This window comes from Pieris rapae, chromosome 16 (assembly GCF_905147795.1).
Source record: "Pieris rapae chromosome 16, ilPieRapa1.1, whole genome shotgun sequence".
NCBI lineage: Eukaryota > Metazoa > Arthropoda > Insecta > Lepidoptera > Pieridae > Pieris > Pieris rapae.
In genome coordinates, this window is record NC_059524.1 from 1036492 (window position 1) to 1059111 (window position 22620).

Here is a 22620-nt window from a genome sequence, read left to right on the forward strand (position 1 = left end):
ATTTGGTGTGGAGTATAATGTGTGTGTATTTTTAGGTGCATCATCATGCCCACTCGGGACTTGAACTTAAAATCATGTAGGTAACATAATGTACACTTATGAACGTCAAAAAAAGAAATATAAATTAAATGCTTCAAATTTAACATTTACTGCCAGTTCTCAAAGCAAGGCGTAGAACGGAAGAGAAGAACTGGTAATAAACGCTCCGTCACTCTTGATTTAATATCAATAAATCCGAGGACACCAAAAGTCCGACATTTAAATAATTGAAACATTTAAATCCAAAATTACACAGTTATATCATGTTGCTTTATTAAAACATTTAAATCAAAATTACACAGTTATATCATGTGGCTTTTATGGAGGCGGTCGCGGAATTCGACTAGTTAAATATAAAATTTCGTGCGTACAATGTAAACGTACAACAATAGATGTTTGTTCAGCTTTTACCTAGTACTACGCGGATTCAACAATAAAGTCTTTGAATAATTTAGTCTTTAGCCAAACACTTGCTGTGGTCGACGAAAATGTTGCTGACAGTTGTGGTCTTTTATTTAACCTATATTCAAGTTTCATGTAAGTTTTTACACATAATTTATTTATTTATTAACATTTAGGTACAATACAATTTAAAAATTGAATTTAATTAAATGAAAAGGAGGGCAACTGGCGGCAATATCGCTTTCGAGCGATCTCTTCTAGGCAACCACTATTACTTTTGTTTTTATTATAATTGTTGAAGACTTTTGTAATTTGGCGTAATTATAACTAGACTAGGAATTTCATTAAAGCGTCTTTTAATAATAAATAAATATATATTTGGGTACACTGTTTTCAGGAGAATCGGGACTTGTGTGTGTGTGTGTGTGTGATAATACTTAAAAAAATCTTTTAACACTATAATATAAAGATTGTTATAAAACATAGATTTTCATTGTTGTTTGTATGTGATTAGCGAATCAAGTAAGATTATTTTTCTTTTCAGATACGTTGCCACCAAATATTTATAGAAATAATGCTGATAACCTTCAAACTAGATATAATGAAAGGTTTATTCAACATTCAAATTTGGAAGAGCAAAATGTATATGCAAAAGGCTCACACAATTACCACCCATTACCAAATATAGGATCACATTCAAATTTCAATATTGCTCAAAGCAATGCAGCGGTTGCATCAGGAAAATTAGAGATCATAAATGAAAATGGAATGGCAAATAATGGAAGGTTGAAACAACGAAACGAGTTCAGACCAAAAGTAAATCAGTACATTAACGTACCACAAAACTACGAAAGCATTTTAAATAATTTGAACAATCAGAGAATGATTTCACAATTTCAAGGAGAAAATTTAGCCAAACAATATGGCCTACCTCAAAATTTCAAAATTAACCTACGTGGGTATGTCGCTCCGGATATAAACAAAGGATTTATTCCACCGCAGTCCGCTCCACTAAAACCGTTTCCACAAATCAGGCCTGTTCAAAATACAATACAGCCAACAGGTGTAAACATCGGTAATAATGTGAACCGCCCAATGCTGAACCAGCCAGTTGCATCGTTACCCAGTAAAGTAAATTCAGGTAAATTTACAAATTTTTATCTTCACAAAATATAATTTTTGTATTCTTGATCTGGCATCTGGCATTTATAATTTATTTTCATCGAAATTACTTAACTAATTTATTAGTATTATTTTTATTTATTCAACAAATGTAGGTGAATCCTCAAAATGACCTCCAACGGATTTGGTTTCTATCTCGCTTCTCCTCACTCTGTCATTAGTCGAAGACACATAATAGACCAATTGTTGTGCTAGGTGAAGCGTACTCAAAAGTGAATTAATTAATGGACATTTAGGGAATCTGACATAGAACTCATAATTATACATACAGCTTTGGTGGGGTGCAATATAAAAAAACGTAGTCGTGCTTTGTTTTATGTTCCTTCCATCAACACTAACTATGCAAAAACCCAGTTTTCTATCGCGCAGCACGGTTATACAACGAATGGAATAGGTCTCAAAGGAATATTAAGAATATCGTTAGCGCAAAATGAGCATAATGAGTATACCCCACACACACAACTTTACGTACATACAGCCAAATTAGGTATTACTGAAATAAAATTAACAATATTTTTTATTATCTAAACTGTCATAATCTATGTAACCATATGTCTTAACGTCTAAACCTATACGTAAATACTGTATATTCTGTTTTTGGATATATTTTTAGTGTAATTATTTGTAAAAAATAAATATAAAATACTAACTACTACTATTACTACTATTTACTTAATAATGTTGACAAGTTTTTTTATTTACAGAAAATGCTCGTCTACAATCAAAAAAATCGTATACTATTGTTCATCCAAATGGAACTATTGAAGAAACGGATGATTTTGAATATATCAAAAAGAATTATCCGTACTACACTGTGCACGATTTAAATAAAAAAAATATAAAAAAAGATAGTATTGCCGATATGAAAGTACATGCTGGAAGTCCTCTTGTAAATCCTACTATTGTACCAATTTACAATCTTCCACTAGAACAGCCTTTATTAAATTTTAACAAAAAAGAGACACTAGTACCTAATACATTAGTTCAAATAACCCAGTCACAGATTAATCTCACCAAAATAGATGAATCCGCTATAGTTAATGCAACTCATGCTAACGCTAATAAAGAAACTTCAAGTTTTAGACCCATTTCACCAAGAAATTTAACCTCCCAACATGATATAAGCAAACCTGGTTCCCAAAAGTTATATACAAGCTTCTTAGAAACACTTCAATCCATAAAAAGTAATGATTCAAAACATTTACCTGTAATAGATAAAACAAGCCCAAATTTAGAAATAATTAAACCCCCTAAAAAGAGTCAAGATACCAAAATCGAATCTGGTAGTCTACTTCAAGATAATGTAAACGATATGCTCGAGAAGATAAGTGCTATCGACTTTTGGAAAGAAATAGATGTTATTCAAATCACAGATGAAACAGCTGCAGGTGAAATTAACAAAGAAAATTTATTTAAAAACTTTGAAACGATAGATTCGAATGAGGACGAAGAACGTAAGTATACTTTAGTTTTTCTACATCCATTAAAGAATACCTTTCCTACAGATATATATTTCATTGATCATTTATTACAGTTACCAAAAACTCAACATTAAACCCAGAGACGATACCAAGCAAGGATCTAACTTTTGAGGATAATGATGTTATAACAGATACCAACGATACTTACGATGTTTTTAATACTAATCCAGAAGTAGTAGAGGATTTTGTCAGCTCCATTGAAGATAGACTAGAGTTTATCAAACCATTTTTAATTATAAATGAGACTGATGCTATTGATAAACAAGAAGAAAATAGTCACGAACCAGGAAATTCCTTAAGTACTAACACCAATGCATCAGGTCAAGCCTTAACTAATCCTATTTGTAAGTACATTTTGATATATTTTTATTAGGTACTATTCAATAAGTTTGGGAAAGGAATCAGGTGTGAAACTGCGCAATTTATAATTTCATTTTGAATGTTCAATGCATTGCGTAAAATTTAATTACATCTTGTGGTGTACCACGGTTTGATATAGTAATGTTTTACATTGGTCACACTATTTCAAATGAGTAACTACGTTTTTATTTCAGATATCCCACATATATCGCTAGTTAAAGGCGATGATACGAATTCCTCGTTTTGGTTTACGACAAATGACAAAAAGGCGTTGGAGAAACTGTCGCCACAAAAGAGGAAAAATGTAACGATTCCTTCGACACTCACTAATGGGGAGAATAAAACTGGCACAATGTATTCTAATGAATCTAAAGAAAATACTACTTTTGAAGGTATTCTATAAATCAGTAGAAGCGGCGTGGTAGATTTGATAAAATAAAATTTCTTTTATTAATTTAAGACATTATATAGAGTGCAAGCAAATTTCCGCGTGATTTTGTTCACATGGAATCAAGATACGCGTATACTAGATCGAAATGAACTAGTTTATACTATGTAGTGATTTAGGCATACTTCTAATACCACGATGTGAAGGAAGATATTTAAGTAATGTATTTATAAAAACACCTGTGTATAGTCCGCAGATAAATCATATATTATTTACGACATAAATCAAACAATTACAAATTACGCATAGCAAAAATCAGACATCATCATTTTAATTCATATTCGAATGAGAATTCTCGTCAAGTTTTTTGCTTCGGCTATCTATGAATCGACAATATTTAATTAGTTTATTATGTTGTTAGTGCAATTTTTGACGGTTTAATGGTAAAAATGTTATATTCTATATTATGGCGCTGTCCTTAGTATGTTTATAAGTTAATTATTTAAATATGTTCGATGTCCTGGTGGACAGAAAAACTGTGTCCAGTTTGTGTTTCCACCACACGAACTTCTTTCTATGTAAGATTATGTATACAATAAATAAAAAAAATCTATAAGCAGATAAGGTGCTTAACGAACACAGTAAGAAAAATCCATTAAGGGCTCCATCCTACGAATATAATATTATTACCTAAACGTGATTTTGACAATGAAAGTCGAAAAATTAATTAACAATTACATTTATTAGTTATCACTTGTGTAAATATCGAGTGTGAAAAACAAATTGCGTACGACATTGTATGTTTAATGAAACACGTATTTAAGTGTATATCAATGTTTCTATATTTATAAAAGGGACTAAGCGGAGAGCCGGATTTCCAATGCATTAGGGAATGTTTGATCACAATAGTAACACAAGGATCAGAATTTCACAATTATAACTTTAATTTTGCACTAAAAGATAAATCAATTTTTCAGAAAAGAAGCCTGTAGACAGCAAAGAAGAAATAAAAAATTCATAATATTATGTTGTTTTACTCATTCTCTTAGTAACCATGTCCATTTAAAAGTTATAAAATAAACTACTGGCTTATCCTTACGAACAAACACGTTTTAATATAAAAACTCTAACCCTTTTGTGAAGCTGCTTTCAATAGAAAAACCTTTTTAGAAAATTAGCAATTGTCTATGTAAATTCCCTATGTTAAAATAGATAAATTCCAAGCGAGTCACAAGCACTCCGTACACAAATGGGGATTTACTTACGTCAGCATAATATAAAATGCTCTTGGATTATGTCCAACATTTTCTATTGGCCGCATAGAAATTTTAAAACCACGTGTGGTTCGAGTTTTATAAATATATACTAAGAGTAACTACGAATTAATATACCCATACCGGCCGAGTTTTCCCGAATCGGCCGGTTCCCATTCCAGCCGAATCCCATTCCGGCCGAGTCTCATTCCGGCCGAATCCCATTCCGGCCGAGTCTCATTCCGGCCGAATCCCATTCCTGCCGAATCCCATTCTTTTTTACTTCACTGTTCGAGCGAATGTTATCGCACAAAGAACGAAAGTCCATTAGTGCCCGACATCGAACCTACGACCTCAGAGATGAGTGTCGCACGCTGAATGAGGCGGGACAACACTGCTAAAAAGTTAAATAACCAATTTAAATCTTTATATGTGTTTTAAGTAGACAGCATTTACTATAACAAATAAATCCCTAAATTCACTAAAGAGATAATGTTGGCTGTCGCAAGGCGATGGAAAGATCATAATCTCATCCTCCCTTGAACTTAAATCTTGAACTCCTACCGTCTATCGTACTTTTGGTCCTTCGTATAATTCAAACCACTAACCCAAAAATTTCAAACTTCAGTGGCAATAGCTGACCCACGCGACTTATTCGATGGAAAGCGTCCCCTTGGGAGTTGTGTGCTGCGATGTTGTCGGCTACTCGGTTCTGGTTAGCCTTGCGTCTGTCTAAATTTCTCTTGATATTTTCACACATGTACGAGTATAAACTTTTTCTGACTATAAACTGTATAAAAAATTTTTGTTTCTTGTTTGATCGTACTCATTTTAACAGGTGTGATGTTTGACGCCATACATAAAATAAAAAGAATCTGATGCTTGGATGGATTGGAAGATGTTGCACATACTGGCGGACTATCACCATAAATAAATTCCGTGTATGGAATTTAAAAAAAAAAACATCTCCAAGTCACAGTCTAGAATATTATAGCAACAATGCTAACACAAAGAAGCTTTCTCATTTGTAAGTAGCTTATTAACAGAGCAAAGACGCGATGTTTAATTTAAATTACTTTCTTTTAAATAAACGAGCGAATTTAATTAAAGCAAAATATCTAGAATAAATAGAGCCAGCAGATATATCATTGAAATAATGAACGACATTGATTATTTATTATGTATAAAAAAACATCTCTCTATCTCAACTGGTGGAAAAAAGTAATTAAAGGTTTAGTTATTTAAATTAATTGTAATATTATTATTGTACTCCTCAGTGACCATGCGCGATTAACACGGTTGGATCCATACGTTTTATTACAACATTTATTTATTTGGCTCAATTTAAATTAGTAGATACAGTATTGTAGGAAATAAAACTTTTCATATAAAATAAAAAATATGTACTATATTAATTAAAACGATACTTGAAATTTTTTCTGTATCATTTTGTATCTATAACAAAACAAATTGAACTAAATTTTCAGGAGGCTTACAACTGACGCGTAAAGCCTGTATTTGTCATTACGTTGGCACTATATAAAAAGACTACATCAAAATTGGTTCGACGTCAAAAAAATTCAGCTAATTCTTTAAACATTTTTTTGGGAATAGTGACCTCTTAAATAGGTTCTACAAAGCTCTGAGCTCTGTTAGTATGTGAAGTATCCTATATATATAATATAACTTATGCAGGTTGTCTTTTATTTATATAGACGACAGTGAATCAAAAATCATCAGTTCAACCCTTGCTCTTGGCGTCAGATCAGTATCATTAAGTAAAATTCCTGTGCCTGACCACGGCATCAACAGTTTGGTGGTGCTGGTTTCCTCACTATGTTTTCACCGTACTAGAAATGAAAAGTTCGTTGAGCTAAGATTTAAACTCACAAGGTTGAGAGTCGCACACTCAAGCCAGACCAACGCTGAATAAAAAATAACTCGACAAACAATAAAAATAAGAGAAACAAAACAAGTAGAGCGCGACGTGCAAATCCTCAATAAATCAAAGCTTTTACGACGATGTCTCATTCTGTATGTCTTTCTTTGAGGCTTTGTTTGTGAAAAATAAAATAAAAATATTTTCTCATTGTGTATACTTAATTTGGGATAAAGAAAAATGACGGGTTATTACTATGATGCAAAAAAGATGAAGTACTCACTTCACCTTCAATCTACTCAGATCTAGATCAGAGCTATATATGAGGCTATCCTCATTTGTCATAACAACTACTTCATTCAAAATACTCCCTTTTAAACTAAAATGCTCACCTGTTACTTTTCATTACAGCGTTAACAAAATTTGACAGAAAGGGACAACAAACTTTTGTTTAACAGCTATGTTCTACCTTACAAATTTACTTGTACTTCCATGTGCTCTGTTTCACGTTCCTCACATCGACACCAACAAATGCAAAAACTCATTTTTGTATTGCGCAGCCCGGATATACAACGACCTTTAAGCCTATCGTGAAATATTCTTAAAATCAATGTTAAGAATATCCACAGCGCTGAATTATTCATAGATTCACATAATATTTTATTGATTTTTACCTTCGTAAATCTTTTTGAATATATTATGTATTTCATTTCTGGCTTCCATAATATGTACCAACAACAGCGTGATGCGACAGCTTGTTGGCAGAGTGACATGATTAAAACAAATTCAATAAGAAATAAAACATTTTGAATTTAAACCATATTTTCTAACTAAATAATAATTTAAAGATAAAAATTAATTAAGAAGGATAGCAGTCATAATCATAGAATTTAAAAGCAAATTAATACAATATCTTGGTACTTATATCTTTGTTGTAAGTAATTAATTAGCTTTAGTCTACGACTTCCTGTATCAGACGAGTATGAGTTAATGGTGCACGTGGAAATAAAGAATCTGGGGTTGCAGACGTAAGATTGAAAATCGCAGAGTTAAAACATCTCTCTCAACACACATTAAAAACCTATCGCTATACAAATCACGCAACATCAAACATTAATATATTATCCTAGTTGGGTTCGCTTGAACAAAAACATTCAATATATCGCTTTTTTCCTCAGAGGTATTGGAAAGGAAAACGTTAACATTGAAGAGTAAAGGTCATTGCTCACTGGTTATTTAACACAAAAAGCTTCTCAGAATCAGTCAGTCAATGTAATCAAAATTTTTGTTCGCTTAGTTGGCGTCTTTTTGGAGTAACCATATGTTTTCAAAAGAGTGACGGAGAGTTTATAACCAGTTCTTCTCTTCCGTTCTACATCCTTGATTTGAGAACTGGCAGTTAATGTAAAATTAGAAGCATTTCATATACATTTCTAGGGTGGAAGGATCACCTGAACCCCCAGTAGTGAGTTTTTCGAGTTACTTATCACTATTTTTGTAAACAAACATAATATTTTCATAAAATATATATTGCGAGGGAAAGATAAGTATATTAAAAGTAGCGATGGTGATCCATGTTCTCGGCCCACCTGCCAAAAGTAAAAACGCAGGAGTCTATAGATACATGTGATGTCCAAGTATACTCGGAGATGTGTTATGTATATTATAACTGCTCAAAAGTATTTGGCCACCTAATATAATACGTTTTGTAAAAGTCTGAATGAGTGAAACGACGACATAATTATTTTAACATGTTTATTAATTATTTTTAGACATAAAAATAATATATAATACTATGACCAGGAGTCGGCAAATAACCATAAGCTGTTATATACTTTTGAGCGGTAGTGTATATGATCAGTACAACTAAACGGGATAATAACACATAATTTAAAAAGTTCAAGTTCTACGGTAAATCCTGGCCTGAAGTAAGGTTGTTGAAAAAGAATAAGTCATTAATAACACGTGCTGCACGGGAAGTTTATGCGGCGAATGCGAAAAAACAGAAAGAACGCTGCGGTTAAATAAAAGTGAGCTGATATCGTCTATTTTTCCAGGTCTTTTATTGATGCAAAGTTAAAACTCCATTCCAACCGTTATGACAGAAATGCCAGAATCTGAGAGAAAGTATTGGAAGAAAAAAATGTATTTAGAGTTATAAAAACGACGAAACGGTTCGCTAAGTATTACCTAAACAAAGAGCTATCAGTTTACACCCTTAACAGAATTGAAAGGGGCTTTGGGATTCGTATCATATATTTCTAACGATAGTGCTACAGAAATCTTTGAAGAAAGATATATTGGTTGTTTTATCTAGGGACTGTCCCGAGGTGATTTCAGTTTGACGTGACATCAATCGTGTTCTTGTACTAGTAGCGTAGATTTCTCGTTTGTTTTAAATTGATTTTTCTAGCAGTAATATTAAAAATATAATGTTTATGACTAACAGAATTTCAAACCTTTTTAAGAACGTATTATTCTTTATTACTCAAGATGTCATATAGAATTATTACACCATTGTAATGGTTGCAGCTCCTTACAAACGTTGTGAAAAGGAAAATCTGAGCGATTAAAAATAGTGGCGGAGAACTTATTACCAGTTCTTCTCTTCCGTTCTACGCCCTAGATTTGAGAACTGGCTGTAAATGTAAAATTAGAAGCATTTAATGTATATTTCTTTTTTCGACGTTCATAAGTGTACATTATGTTACCTACATGAAAAAAAATGAATACTTCTTTATTTTCAAAGTAATTAGTGATATTTGTTGTCACCCTATTTTCACAGACAAATAAATAAAAATAAATCAGTGGAGCTACAACTTTCTTAGAGCTAGGTCTAATATTTCTGTGTCTGAAATGACTAATAAAATCAGCCTCTTATGCCTGACACACGCTGTCGACGTTTTGGATTTAACGATGCTTTCATTCAGCGTTCGAGCGAATGTTAAATGCGCACTTAGAAAGAACTTGGTGCACAGCTGGGAATCGAACATAACTTTGTGAAAACAGATAGAGACAAAAGTTATATTATCGGTATTTATTTCCCCGGAGTTGATATTATGATAGCTATGTTAATAAAAGACTATGTGGAAAATAATACAGTAAACGTAACCATAAATTTGAAATTATTCCAATTCATCAAAGTGTATTGTAAAACAAAGGAAATTCTATCAAAGCTTTATTGAAGTTACATAATTCATAATATTCTCCACAAAAAAGAGAAATTCAAGCCTAGGTATCTTAAAGGATGACGTCATTCTTTCCAACCTTTATCCCGCCCTTAATGCGAACGTCAAAGCCAGACTGAAGATTTGAAAACAGGTTTTTAAGATCCACCTTTCCCCAAGATAAATTAAATCGCGTATTTGTAGTGAGGTTCCTAAGCTATCTGAAAATGATTGAAATATATTTCCTTTAACGGCTGCCGCTGATCGAAATAATACGGGTCTATCCTATATTAAGATTTGTGGTTTAAATCCCATTGGGAAATGTTATTTGGAACGGTATATGGTTACAGGTTTGGAACTTAAACAGTCACTTCGCTTTGATGTTAACTTCATTTGTTATTAATATTTGCTTCTTACATATGAAATTGGCGTGTTGGCGTACTAGCAACTTTGACCTAAAAACCACTTTGGTTAGGAATTCCAAATTCAATTTTTAACAGCTATTTACTCGGGCATTTGTTACGCAAAATTCCCTGTTTAATTGTGCACTTTATAAAAAAACATGAAAATCATTTACGAGTAAAAGTTCGACGGCGGCACCGGTGCTGCAGAAACGGCTTGAAGGATTATTGATGTGTATGGCAGCGGTGTCGCGAAAGAAAGTCACAGTGCGTTTTTTACAACGTGTTTCTTCTGGAAATTTCGACCTGCAGAACAAGCCCCAAGCTGGATATCAAAGTTGATAACGAAGTAGTGAAAGCTTTTGGGGCGCGGATCCATTACAAACTACGGCCGAGATAGCTGCAGGCTAAAGTTAAACAAAGTGTATATTTATTATACAATATCTAAATATTTACACTATCCACAAAAGTTAAATACGGACTACACATTGAACTTTAAACTTAAAACACTGCATTTATTAGCTACCTATACAAAAAAATACATAAAAGAAGAATAACAAAACCATTATGTGTAATTAATTCTAAATTCCCGGAGATAAATATTGTATGAGGCAAACTTCTCAATGAAATCGCAATAGAAAATTGTCTTTGTAATAGAAAAGAGATTTGTGATGTGTGAGTACCGTCCACCCACGAAGCTATACGCAGTATAAATCTCGCTTAGAGAGGCAATCATGAATCCTCATTCAATAAACTATTTATTTCCTACTCTTAGCCTGATTTAATAAACAAAGTACACCATCCAGAATCTTAGGGTCTAAATCTTCTTTAAAAGAGCGTACCAATTATTAAAAGGCCGGAAACGCACTCGTGAGCCCTCTAGCAGTGCGAGTGTACATGGGCGGTATCACTTAACATCAGGTGAGCCTCCTGCCCGTTTGCCCCCTGTTCTATAAAAAAAAATCTGTGCTACTACTTATAGATTTGTGATGTTTTATTTTCAAACTCTGCATTTGCCCTACACCAAACCGATATGTAAATAATAACATCATACACAAAAGTCAAAGACTACACATTGAACTCTAAAGATAAAACACAACTAACAATTATTAGCTACCTATCCAATAAAATACATGAAAGAAAAATAACAAAACTATTATGTGTTGTAATTATGAATTCCCGGCGAGAAATAATGTGTGAGGCAAAGTTCTTAATGAAACCGCAATAGAAAATTACACCGTACATCGTTGAAAATTACGTTATTATTATTACTTGAGAATGGACACTAAGCAGTGAGACAATAAATATATTATTGATCTGTTTGTGCACATCTGAGTAGACATGAATAATTTAAGCTTTCAACGTATCGCATATATTTGGCACTTACTAACTTCGTAACTTACCCGTTTGGGACTCGGCAGTTGCTTGGCTTGGGATAACTTTGAAGTGGAATATTACTGCGGTATCCCGTATGGATAGGATAATAGAAAATTATGGACAAGTATTTTTATGAATAGACTTTCAGTTTGGTCGTTATTGAACTAAATTTATGATACAGTACACGACACAACGTCAAGTCTTCAACCTGTTTAATAATAGATTTGTTCTTGTCGTATAAATCTCGTAAGTTGGTGGTCACGTCCATACCTGACATACGCCTCGGTTTTATTTATTTTCTTCTACCGACTGCGTATCAAATTTGTACCTCAAAAGAAATAGCCATTGGAGAACAGCCGTGATTCAAACATACGACCACAAGTTATGGGACACACTTAAGCCACTAAGTCAACACAGGATGCAATAAATAAGAAATAATACTACTACTACTAGTATGGTGAACAACTCAAGTTATTTTCAAGAACTTGGTTTATTTGTGCCTGGGGATATGTGTGACAGCAAAGGCCCGGACCAGTTTTTTGCACAGATCCCCGTAAATAAAAACATTTTTATATGTTCATGGAGTGAGTTTACAGTACACTGTATATTTGTGTACAGCGATATTATATTTTGTGATTTACTTTACTTAACTTAATGTCCAATAACCCCTAGATGGGGCAGAGTTCCATCGCGCCCAGTCTCGAGCCTCCTATTTTACCTCTCTCCAGGTCGTTCCGGCTACCTTTGCCTCATCTGCCACTATATATTGTGATATTCTGTATCCTATGTACCTACATAGGATACAGAATATCACAATATACATAATCTTAATATATATATTTCTTGTGAGCGTGTGTATGTGACTGAACTCCTCCTAAACGACTGGACCGATTTAGACGAAATTTTTTGTGTGTGTTCAAGGGGATCTGGAAATGGTTTAGATTCACAATTTTGTCCGCTGGACAATGTTTTTTTAATTAATTTTCAATTTATTAGTTGCTGTTGATTTTGGAATGTTTTACATTGGATCCGACAGACGGCGCTACCATCGCAGTGTCAAATTTTAAATAATATTCGAATTTTAATTTTAGTCTGTCCCGAAATTTAAAAAAAGTTTTGTTATCATTGTGTTATATCGTGTGTGACCATGTGCTGGATCGTTAGATATTTTCATAACATTTGAATAATAATTTTCATCAAAATGGCTTATTAAAAATTGAAATTTTGAAATTAAAGACGTGTAGACAGGACAACGTCTGTCGGATCCGCTAGTAATTCAATATATTTTTATTTTTGTGATTAACTAAAACATTATGAATCAATAGCTAGTATATTAATAAAATATAATATATGTTCCTTGTAATTTGCTAGAGATCTCTTTGGCAAAAACAGCACTTATCAGCGTGACAAGTCAATTACTCAGTTCTTGCAATGTAAGCTTTTTGCCATCTCAGCCTACGTGGGCAACGTTTTTGTCGTTACAGCCGTCGCTTTATTAGGAAAAATAATTGTCGCTATTAATTCTAAGCTTCAAGCAGAGGTTGAATAATTTGGCTTAACAAACTTTTATGGGTTTATTGTATTTTTAAGACTTTGTTAGGAATTATCGTATTTTTTTCATAATTAAAAGTGTGTAAATCGTATATGATTTCCATTGTTTCTTTCCAGTTTTGCTTGTCTGGATAACGCTCTTGTCAGACTGTGTACACCGTAATACAGACAGATCGATGCTGAAAATGGACTGCGATCTTAAGTGAAGAAATGTAATACGATTTTCCAGTTAACAATAAACTACACCTCGTTTCATTAGCAACGGGTGTATATTTTCACATTAACTGTTGTGAAAGCCGCATCAGTATTAATGTTTATTACATGTGGCTCTATTCATTTTATAATAATGAGATTTAGAGTTAAAATTTAGCGAGGAAAATGTGGAATGTGTGTGTGGTTTGAGCGTGCGTCTCTCATGGGTCGTGGGTTCGTGCAAGACCCTCCACTTATGGATTATCATTTGTAAGTGTGGATAACACTTGTATATGATATGATATAATACTATTACATGACATTATCTCCAATAAAATTGATAACAGCTCCCTTCTGGAAAAGTAGCCCTTCCTTGTTCCTGCTTACAAAACTCGTAATCGTACATTGTTTCATGTTCCTCACATGAATACTAATTATGCTAAAAACTCAGTTTTGTATCGCGCTGCCCGGACATACAATGACCACTATTTAGGCCTTGACTTGTTTAGGTTATCGCGGAATGTGGTTAAAAAATGTATTAAGAATAAACATAGCGCAAAATCATCTACATCATAAGCACGCCCGACATACGTACATACCTACACTTTTACACCATTACACAACACAACCAATTTAGGCTTAATTAATTAAATTTAATCACAGTTAGTTAATTGTATTAAATATTTTGTTTGTTTGTTCCCTTTAATAAATCTTTTTGTTATATAATGTATCATGTATTCCATCTGTGGCTATATTCTCAGTGTATTTGTTTGCTATTATATATAATTAATGTTAGCTGTAGGAGTACAAAATAAATAAATAAATATGTGATTCATATTATAGTTTGGCTAAACCACAATCGTTAGGCACAAAGGCTGATCACCTACTTCTCTATTATTAAAATAAATAATCACGCAACAGATGTAGACATCTGAGGCCCAGATGTAAAAGATAATTTTGGTTATTTATTCTTTTAAAAAGGTTCGTTTGCTACCATTCATTTCATTCATTGGCCTAGGATCAACTCGGAATAATGAAAATAATTAACTATCGCAAGGATTACGTGATAAATTATACGATTAAACAACTCATGGTTCTATTTATATGCTATTCATATATTCGTATCAAATCATTTATTGTTTACAGGACAGTCATCGCAGCCCATGTACATCCATTTTAAGTGGGATGATGAGAAAACTCTGATTCCATCGTTCGCTAGATCGCAAAAGAAAGTGTGTTGTGAAGCGGATTGTGGAATACTTCCAGCCATTAAAATGATACTGATAATTTCTAAGCATTCAAAGCATTAGCCATAGCCTCAATTTTTTTACAATATTATTTGACCATATCACCTAATAGTATATACTAGACCTTATGTTTTAATTTATACTAAGAAATATATTGTAACAGTTAATTTTCATCCGATACATAATAGAACAGCTTTTGGCAACCTCAATTTTCCACGTGAGCCACCACATAACCGAATTTTCAAACAATTTCACCAAGTAACCGGTATAATGGAAAATTGAGAATTTTCCGAAGCGATTCAATCCATTTCCAAGTTTTTTTTTTGTTGTTTAGAGGAACTTTATTTATGTTATAAAGTAGCTTTGAGAACTAGGGAACTGTGAGATTTACTCCCCGTACGGCTCTTGCCTGGAAGACGACTTTTAACGGTTTAAGAAAAAATACTCTGCCCTCAAAGGACGCCGTAAAAATGAGTGTCGCTTTTTCCCCCACTATGTCCAATCAAATAAAAATATTTAAACTGTAAACATTTATGAGAGTGAAAAACTAAATATGCATTTACACCACTCCCAAAATTAAAGAAGAAGAACTGGGATAAAACTATCCACCGCTCTTTTCAGTTGACAAGTTTTGTGAGGAAATTGTAAAGTGCTACAATTACGCCATGCTTCATTGATATACTAATAAAGTAACAAACTATCATAACTACAAGATGATAATATTAATAATAATATATTTGCAAGATGTACAAAAATATGTAGTACTATGTAAAGTTCGTAAATTCTGCCACACATAATGGCGAATTTTTTTTGATTACATTTGGTGGGTACAAAAGATAGTAATAGTTTTCCATTGCAGGCTGTATCGAAGAATAACAATGCGGGCAGTGATGCGTGGCGAGGAAAAACTGTGAGGAAAAACTCTCTACAAAACTTTGAACAAAATATTTTATGTTGGTTATTAATATAGCTATGTTAGACGTAACTCATAATTGAACAAAACACGCCTAAAATCTTATCACGATGAAGAAAATTTTCTGATTACTAACTTATTTAAAATAGGAATTTTTAATTATTTTAAACTTTGAATTGAAAATTCACGTTGAAGCTTTTAAGCAATTTTGCGAGAAGGTTAAATTTCACGTCGCATTTTTCCTAACAGTGAACAGTTACAGCCATAAAGCTTTGCAAATGTAACAACTTTTGGATTCACGTCCAATGTTGGTTGTTCTATCTTGTCATTCCTTTTAGAGTACATGAAACGAAAAATCAAATTTTTTTTACGTTACAAAATTAAACAAATCACGACTAGTATTGTCTTTTATTAACATAGCTTTTACACATTTAAGCTTATGTATGCTAAGCTATGTATTAATGTAATTAAATTATAATCACATCATTACACAACACAACTTATTTAGGCTTGTTAAATAAATTAAATCACAATTAGTCAAATATTAAATAATTTTTGTTTGTTTGTTCCCTTTTATAAATCTGTTTGTTGTTAAATGTATCTTGTATTCCATCTTTGGCTATATTCTCAGTGTATTTGGTTGTAATTATATATAATTTATGTTAGCTGTAGGAGTACTAAATAAATAAATAAATAATTTTAAATAATACATAGCTTCAATCCGGTAAAAATGTGTTTTCCATAAAATCACGGCTCTAACCTATTTAAGTAATACAAAGTAAAATAAAAATTCAATAACATTAAACGTGTTTTTTAGAAAAATTGTCATCATTAATAACGAAAGGTTAAACAAATTCTGGAAAAAGTTGCATTAATCCAAGAAATAAATCGTCACACCGTGAGATTTGACATCATCTGTGTCCGCGTCACGCTTGGCCATTAATTAGGATCCCGCAAAAGGCGCCAGGGTCTATCTGTGACGCAGGCTCCTGCCGCAAAGGCAGTGCCCGCTAAAGTGCCGACAAGATCGCTCGCGCCGCGCGCGAAAGCTTACAGCGCGGTCGATTTGACGGATTCGTTTTTCAAATTTTTCTTTTCGGCCAGTAATAAGTGTTATGTAAAAAACAATTAGAGGTTTTATTCAGTATTTGATAAGGACTAAATATAATTGCTTGGAGTAAGGTTTGATAGTAGTGTAACGGTTTTATATCTTGATATTTATTTATTGTGGATAATATATTTAAAATTCAATGTATCTTCAATCTTATTACTTAAAAAAAGAGTATATGAGTGAATTTTAGGTTTACTCCATACTACTAAATTTTACTAGTTTCGATTAACAAATATAAGAATAATTCATATCAAAATATCCATGTAAATAACTAAAAAATCTATCAAATTTTAATCTGGTAAAATAAATTAAGTAAAGAAAAAATAACTGCAGTCAGATTCAACCTTAATAATTATATATGTTTTAAATTTATTAGATGTTGTTCATTTGTAGATAAATATTTATTTATCTAAGAACAACGGAATTTAGCTACGAACGTCTATTCCCGAAAACTTGTATGCATAGTAAATTCTAATCTATTCTAATATAGAAATACTGTATTACCCTAGTTGGGACGGATTCAAGGAAGCATTGGATAAATCTTTGTACCCAATACAAGATTCAAAATAGAAATTACTATGCATTGCATACAATATTTCGCGATTAAATGTGACAGAGACTACTAAATAATAATGTTGAACAAAATCTTAAGAGATATTTTTCTATTGCTCTAAATATTATACAAGAAGTTGTTAAAACAAATAAATAGTGCTTAATCTACCTAGTTACTAATGCCATTTACTTAAGTTACATATAGTACAAGTATAGATATGCTACGACAACATAACGATAGTCGAAATTGGTGATTAGAGTGGTCATTGCAATTTGACAATCGGACGCATTCTGACGCATTATATCGCGTATCAACGCATGTTGGACTAGAGATACTGTTGACTTATTACAATAATTGTCTTAAGTTTTAAACTTTCACCGCCAAGATTAATCAGTGCTTATTATTTTTTTATTATCGTTTTAAATATCATAAGATTATTTCATCTCTAAAAATTATTCATGGTAAAATACACTGGATTTAATATTTCTTGCTTAAACGTTTTATCCTAACAGCTACAGAAAAATAAATTTGATTGAGATACATACCTATTAATAAAATGGTAATATATAACATAAATAAATTTAACTACGAAAATAAAATCTTAAACAAAATTTTTAATTTTTTCAATATTTTTATACTCTCCCTGAGTATCATAAACATTTTGAGGATACTGATGTATTTATTATAATATTTTTGGGTTTAATGGCCCATGCTTTGCAAAAATATCGACGGCGTGCTTGGGCACAGAAGGTTGATTACCTATTTGTCTATTAATAAAACGAAACATATGCAGAAATCTTAATCTAGTTTTTTAAAGTTCGTATTTAATTATGCTCAAATGTCAAAATGCACCGTAGACTTCTATCTCCCTACAGAACAATATACGAGAAAATAATTGTTCCTTATAATTACAACTGTGTTGCGCGCTTTGAGTCAGAACACTTTAACAGTCAAGTGTTTAAGTCTGAGAGGTCACGACTAAAAACAAGGCAAAACATGTTTTAGAATTTATTCTCACACAACAAATGGTTGAAATGAAAAAAAATAAGTAAATACCTCCAAAAAATATCCGTTTATTTTACATTTAAATAAGGAATTGGAAATAACCTACCTGGAGCTGGAATTCAAATTCGTACGGTTTATTTAAATACGTTCAAATAAAGACGAAAATGGCGCGATTAATTTCATTGTGATTAACCACTACTGAATTAATATTGTTAATAAATCGTCTCTATTATAAAATAGTGTTAATCAGGAATATCTAACATAACAATATTGCATGTTTGAGCTTTACCCTTGATTAAACCAATTCAAATATAAACATTACAATATATACTGGGTTTTACAGATACTGTAACTATGATACAGTTAACATAATTATTAAACTCAAGATACAATGGTTATATATTGTACTTAATTTCATCATTTGTCACTCTTTTTCCCTTGCAGTGAAGATGGATAGTAACAAGAAGTTGGTGGGGTTTCTGGTTAGATCCATGACCTGCCGAAGTCTTTGCTTTTGAATCATGACTGTGCAATTTTTTGTCTCACAACTAATGATAATAGTTTTTTCAGTTCCATCCATAGTTTGTTAAATCTGTTCATACCAATTCAGTTTTAGGGGCTATGTGTAGGGTCGGGCATGCATGTCAGCGTCCTCACTAATACTTGCCAGCTTAATATGGCGGAGCGTTTATTGCCAATTCTTCTCTTCTGTTCTACGCCCTTGATTTGAGAAATGGCAGTGAATGTAAAATTTGAATAACGTCAATACATTTCTGTTTTTGACGTTCCTGAGTGTACCTATATGAAAAAATGATTTTGAAATTGAATTTGACCTTTGAACAGTTAACTCATAATTATTGCGGTCCTCATAGCCATTGTAAGTACAATGACTAAAACTTCATATAGACAGGATTAAGTTTTGTTTTCATGTAATTCAAAATAGCTTTTTAGTATAAATGAATAAAAAAATCCTTTATTAATACATCAATCCAATGGTTTGGAGTTACTTCTATTGTTCCAAAATCCGGGTAAATATTCAAGTCGAGCACGATAACGCCAGTTAACATATACAATGTTACAGCACTTTGATATTGTATTGTATGATTTTTGTGTAGGTACTAGTGCACCGCCTGGTTTAAGCCTTCAACTTTATGGTATCCAGTTTATATTTCAATGAAGGTTATCGATTCAAAAAATACACATAAATAAAATAAAATACGTTTATTTTAGAACATAAGATCATCAAGGTATCACTTATTCCATGTAATTAAATTAAAAACTTGTAGGTATCTCTACTCATCGGCAAAGAATACAGAGGGTGTAGGCCGAGAAAACTATAACTATAAAAGTATATTAATCTAATTTACAGTAGCAATGCTTTCATATAACATATTCTTACTTGAATTAATTTTGAGTGAGAATTTGCTATCTTAGAGGAAACAAAAATCGAATAACTAAAAGTAACGAATGGAGAATAAAATATACCTGATGTTAAATAAACGTTTATTGCCAGAAGGCTCACCAATACGTTTATAATTGGTACGCTCTTTTATTGAAGTCGAATTAGTTCGGAAATACTTCAGTGAAACAACAATATCCATTTCAGTGACTCGACCTGCCCAAAACTTAGTAGGCCTCTAAAGGGTATTAAGTATTATTATTTTCCATACAACCTTGATTCCCGGCACTTCAGATTATTTTTTTAAACATTGCGATTGTCCCTCTTTATTGAACTCCAAAGTATAAAGTAGACAAATGTACAAACACAATGTAAATTTGTTTATTTTCTATAATCGAATATGCTAAGGCATAAGATGTTGGCTTAGTGGCTTCAAAGTGCGATTCTGATCCCTGAGCTCGTAGGTTCGATCCTCGACTGTGCAACAATAGACTTTCTGACTATGTGTGTATTTAATACTAGCAGGAAAGGAAGGAAAACATAGTGAGGAAACCGATATGCTTTAGCCAAATAGTCGCCGGCATGCGCAACTTAAAGCTGATCTGTCTTGCCAAAGAAACCAATAATCACGAACCAGATACAAATATATCAGTCCCAGAAATAAGATTAATTTAGCTTACATTTTGCTTAAAGTTAGATTCAAATTTAAATTCAAAAGTTATTTATCCATGTAGGTAACATAATGTACACTTATGAACGTCAAAAAAAATACAATGCTTCTAATTTTACATTTACTGCCAGTTTTTTTTGCAAGGGCGTAGAACGGAAGAGAAGAACTGACAATAAACTCTCCGCCACTCTTTTTATCTGATCTGATCTTTAAGTACATTCAAGTTATTAGTTTTATTTGGTTCAACAATATAATATTTACTTTCAGTGAACACAATAGATCTAATCAAGCTTTCTTCCGTTGAACATTAGACGTAGATTCCCATAATGGGAGAACTTTCAATCGATAAATCTTGTAACATTGATACGAATTCCTTTGTTTGAAACAAATACAGATTCTTATGGCAACACTTATAGGGAGGGAAATTCAATACCGCGAGAAGGAAGCAGATGCTACGAATGGCCTCGATTTTTGCTTGATGGAGTTTTCAGACGAGACTGAATTTTGACAGCCATCATTAATAATCTAGCTATTTAAGTTTGACTGTTGAGTGTCTATACCTTTTATCTCGGCAAATATATTTTCTATATTGTCTTTTGTTTTCGCTAGTGTAAAGAAACTATGAAATGTCTTTATTTTAGGCTTAGAAAATCTCAAAGTATTCAATAATTTGAATTAATTACTTATTTTACAGCTATTGATGTTAAGTTAGTCATAGAACGGTCAAAATTATAGAACAGTGAAACATTGATAATCACAGACGTAATAGGAAATAAATAATAATAATAAAAACATTTTTGTTACATATTTTCCCAGTCATAATAGTTAAAACTATGCGCATTCTTGATAGAAAAAAATAGTATTTTGTTGTCGGGTTTAACTGTCACTATACTAGACACTTAGGTAAGATGGCATCGGTGACAGTTTTGTTTAACTATTGTTTTTAACTACATTTTTTTGTGTATACTTGGAAACATAAAACAAGTGAGTTGTTATTTGAGTGAATTTATTTATTTAATAGAACAGGGGGCAAACCGGAGGCTAATCTTTACTAAGTGATACCGCCGACAGACACACGCAATGCCAGAAGGCTTTCAAGTGTGTTGCCGGCCTTTTAAGAATTGGTACGCGATTTTCTTGCAGGACCCACACCCACAATTTTCAAATTAAACTTTAAAATCTGTCTGATCTGACTAACCACATCATTACCAAAACCTTAAACTGCGAATTTAAATATGTTAAAATATTTTTTTGTATTACACTTTATCTTTTAGTAAAACACACACAATCGTTGTGTTGTGTTTTACTAAAAGATAAACGCTATACTTCAAACCGACTTATTATTATTAATAAAAAGTAAATATTATTCATTTAACCAAGGCTCGTCTGAAGTGACTTTCGAATAACAGTGTAACGAGATACGCTGAACGAGCACTATCAGAGCATCGATGCGAAGGAAAATAATATCTTTCTAACCAAATATTATCATTTATATTCTATCCCTTTTTAATCTTTTTATTATATTATATAGAGGACTTATGAGCACTGTTGTCTTAGTCTGTTGTCTGTTGGCTTCAGCGTGCGACTCTCACGCCTGTGATCGTAGGTTTGATCCCCGGCTGTGCTTTTATGGACTTTCTTTCTATGTGCGCATTTAACATTCGCTTAAACGGTGAAAGAAAACATAGTGAGGTAACCGGCTTGCGGTATACCCAACAAGTCAAGGGCGTGCGTCAGGCACTGAAGGCTGATCACCTTATTTGATTGCTGAGTTGCTTATTAGATTAATATGAAGAAATCTGAGGCCCAGACCGAAAAAGATTGTAGCGCCATTTTTTCCTTATCATTTGCGTCACGTTGATAGTACGAGTTAGCGTGTTGCTCCCACTAATTCTCCTATATCCAAACTAGGTAAAAATAAACTAAGTAATAATTATTTTCTTATAAATAAATATATTTTTATAAATATAATAAATACATTATTTTTAGATTGTTTGTCTTGCGTTAAATTGTACTATAAAGAAATCTAAATTTCATGTCTCGTACATTA

General features: G+C 32.4%; 2 protein-coding genes across 4 annotated transcripts in view; both read left to right on the forward strand.

Moving 5' to 3' along the window:
- Positions 1-469: 469 nt before the first annotated feature.
- LOC111002484 lies at positions 470-4875 on the forward strand. Its single transcript, XM_022272642.2, has 6 exons — positions 470-576; positions 986-1582; positions 2328-3077; positions 3158-3448; positions 3659-3856; positions 4830-4875. The coding sequence occupies exons 1-6, from the start codon at positions 528-530 to the stop codon at positions 4871-4873; spliced, it is 1929 nt and encodes a 642-aa protein (XP_022128334.2). The 5' UTR covers positions 470-527; the 3' UTR covers positions 4874-4875.
- Positions 4876-16854: 11979 nt separating this feature from the next.
- Positions 16855-22620, forward strand: part of LOC111001211 — a 44644-nt gene continuing 38878 nt past the window's right edge. For all 3 annotated transcript variants that reach the window (XM_045631764.1, XM_045631766.1, XM_045631765.1), the window contains exon 1: positions 16855-17009. The gene's annotated coding sequence lies outside the window, so the exon portion shown is untranslated. The remainder of the gene's footprint in view (positions 17010-22620) is intronic.

Excerpts from the sequence above, each read along its gene's own strand:
- LOC111002484 (XM_022272642.2), top strand. The coding sequence starts at position 528 with ATGTTGCTGACAGTTGTGGTCTTTTATTTAACCTATATTCAAGTTTCA. Across the intron at positions 577-985 it reads AACCTATATTCAAGTTTCAT|ATACGTTGCCACCAAATATT; the intron begins GTAAGTTTTTAC and ends TTTTCTTTTCAG. Across the intron at positions 3,857-4,829 it reads AGAAAATACTACTTTTGAAG|AAAAGAAGCCTGTAGACAGC; the intron begins GTATTCTATAAA and ends TCAATTTTTCAG.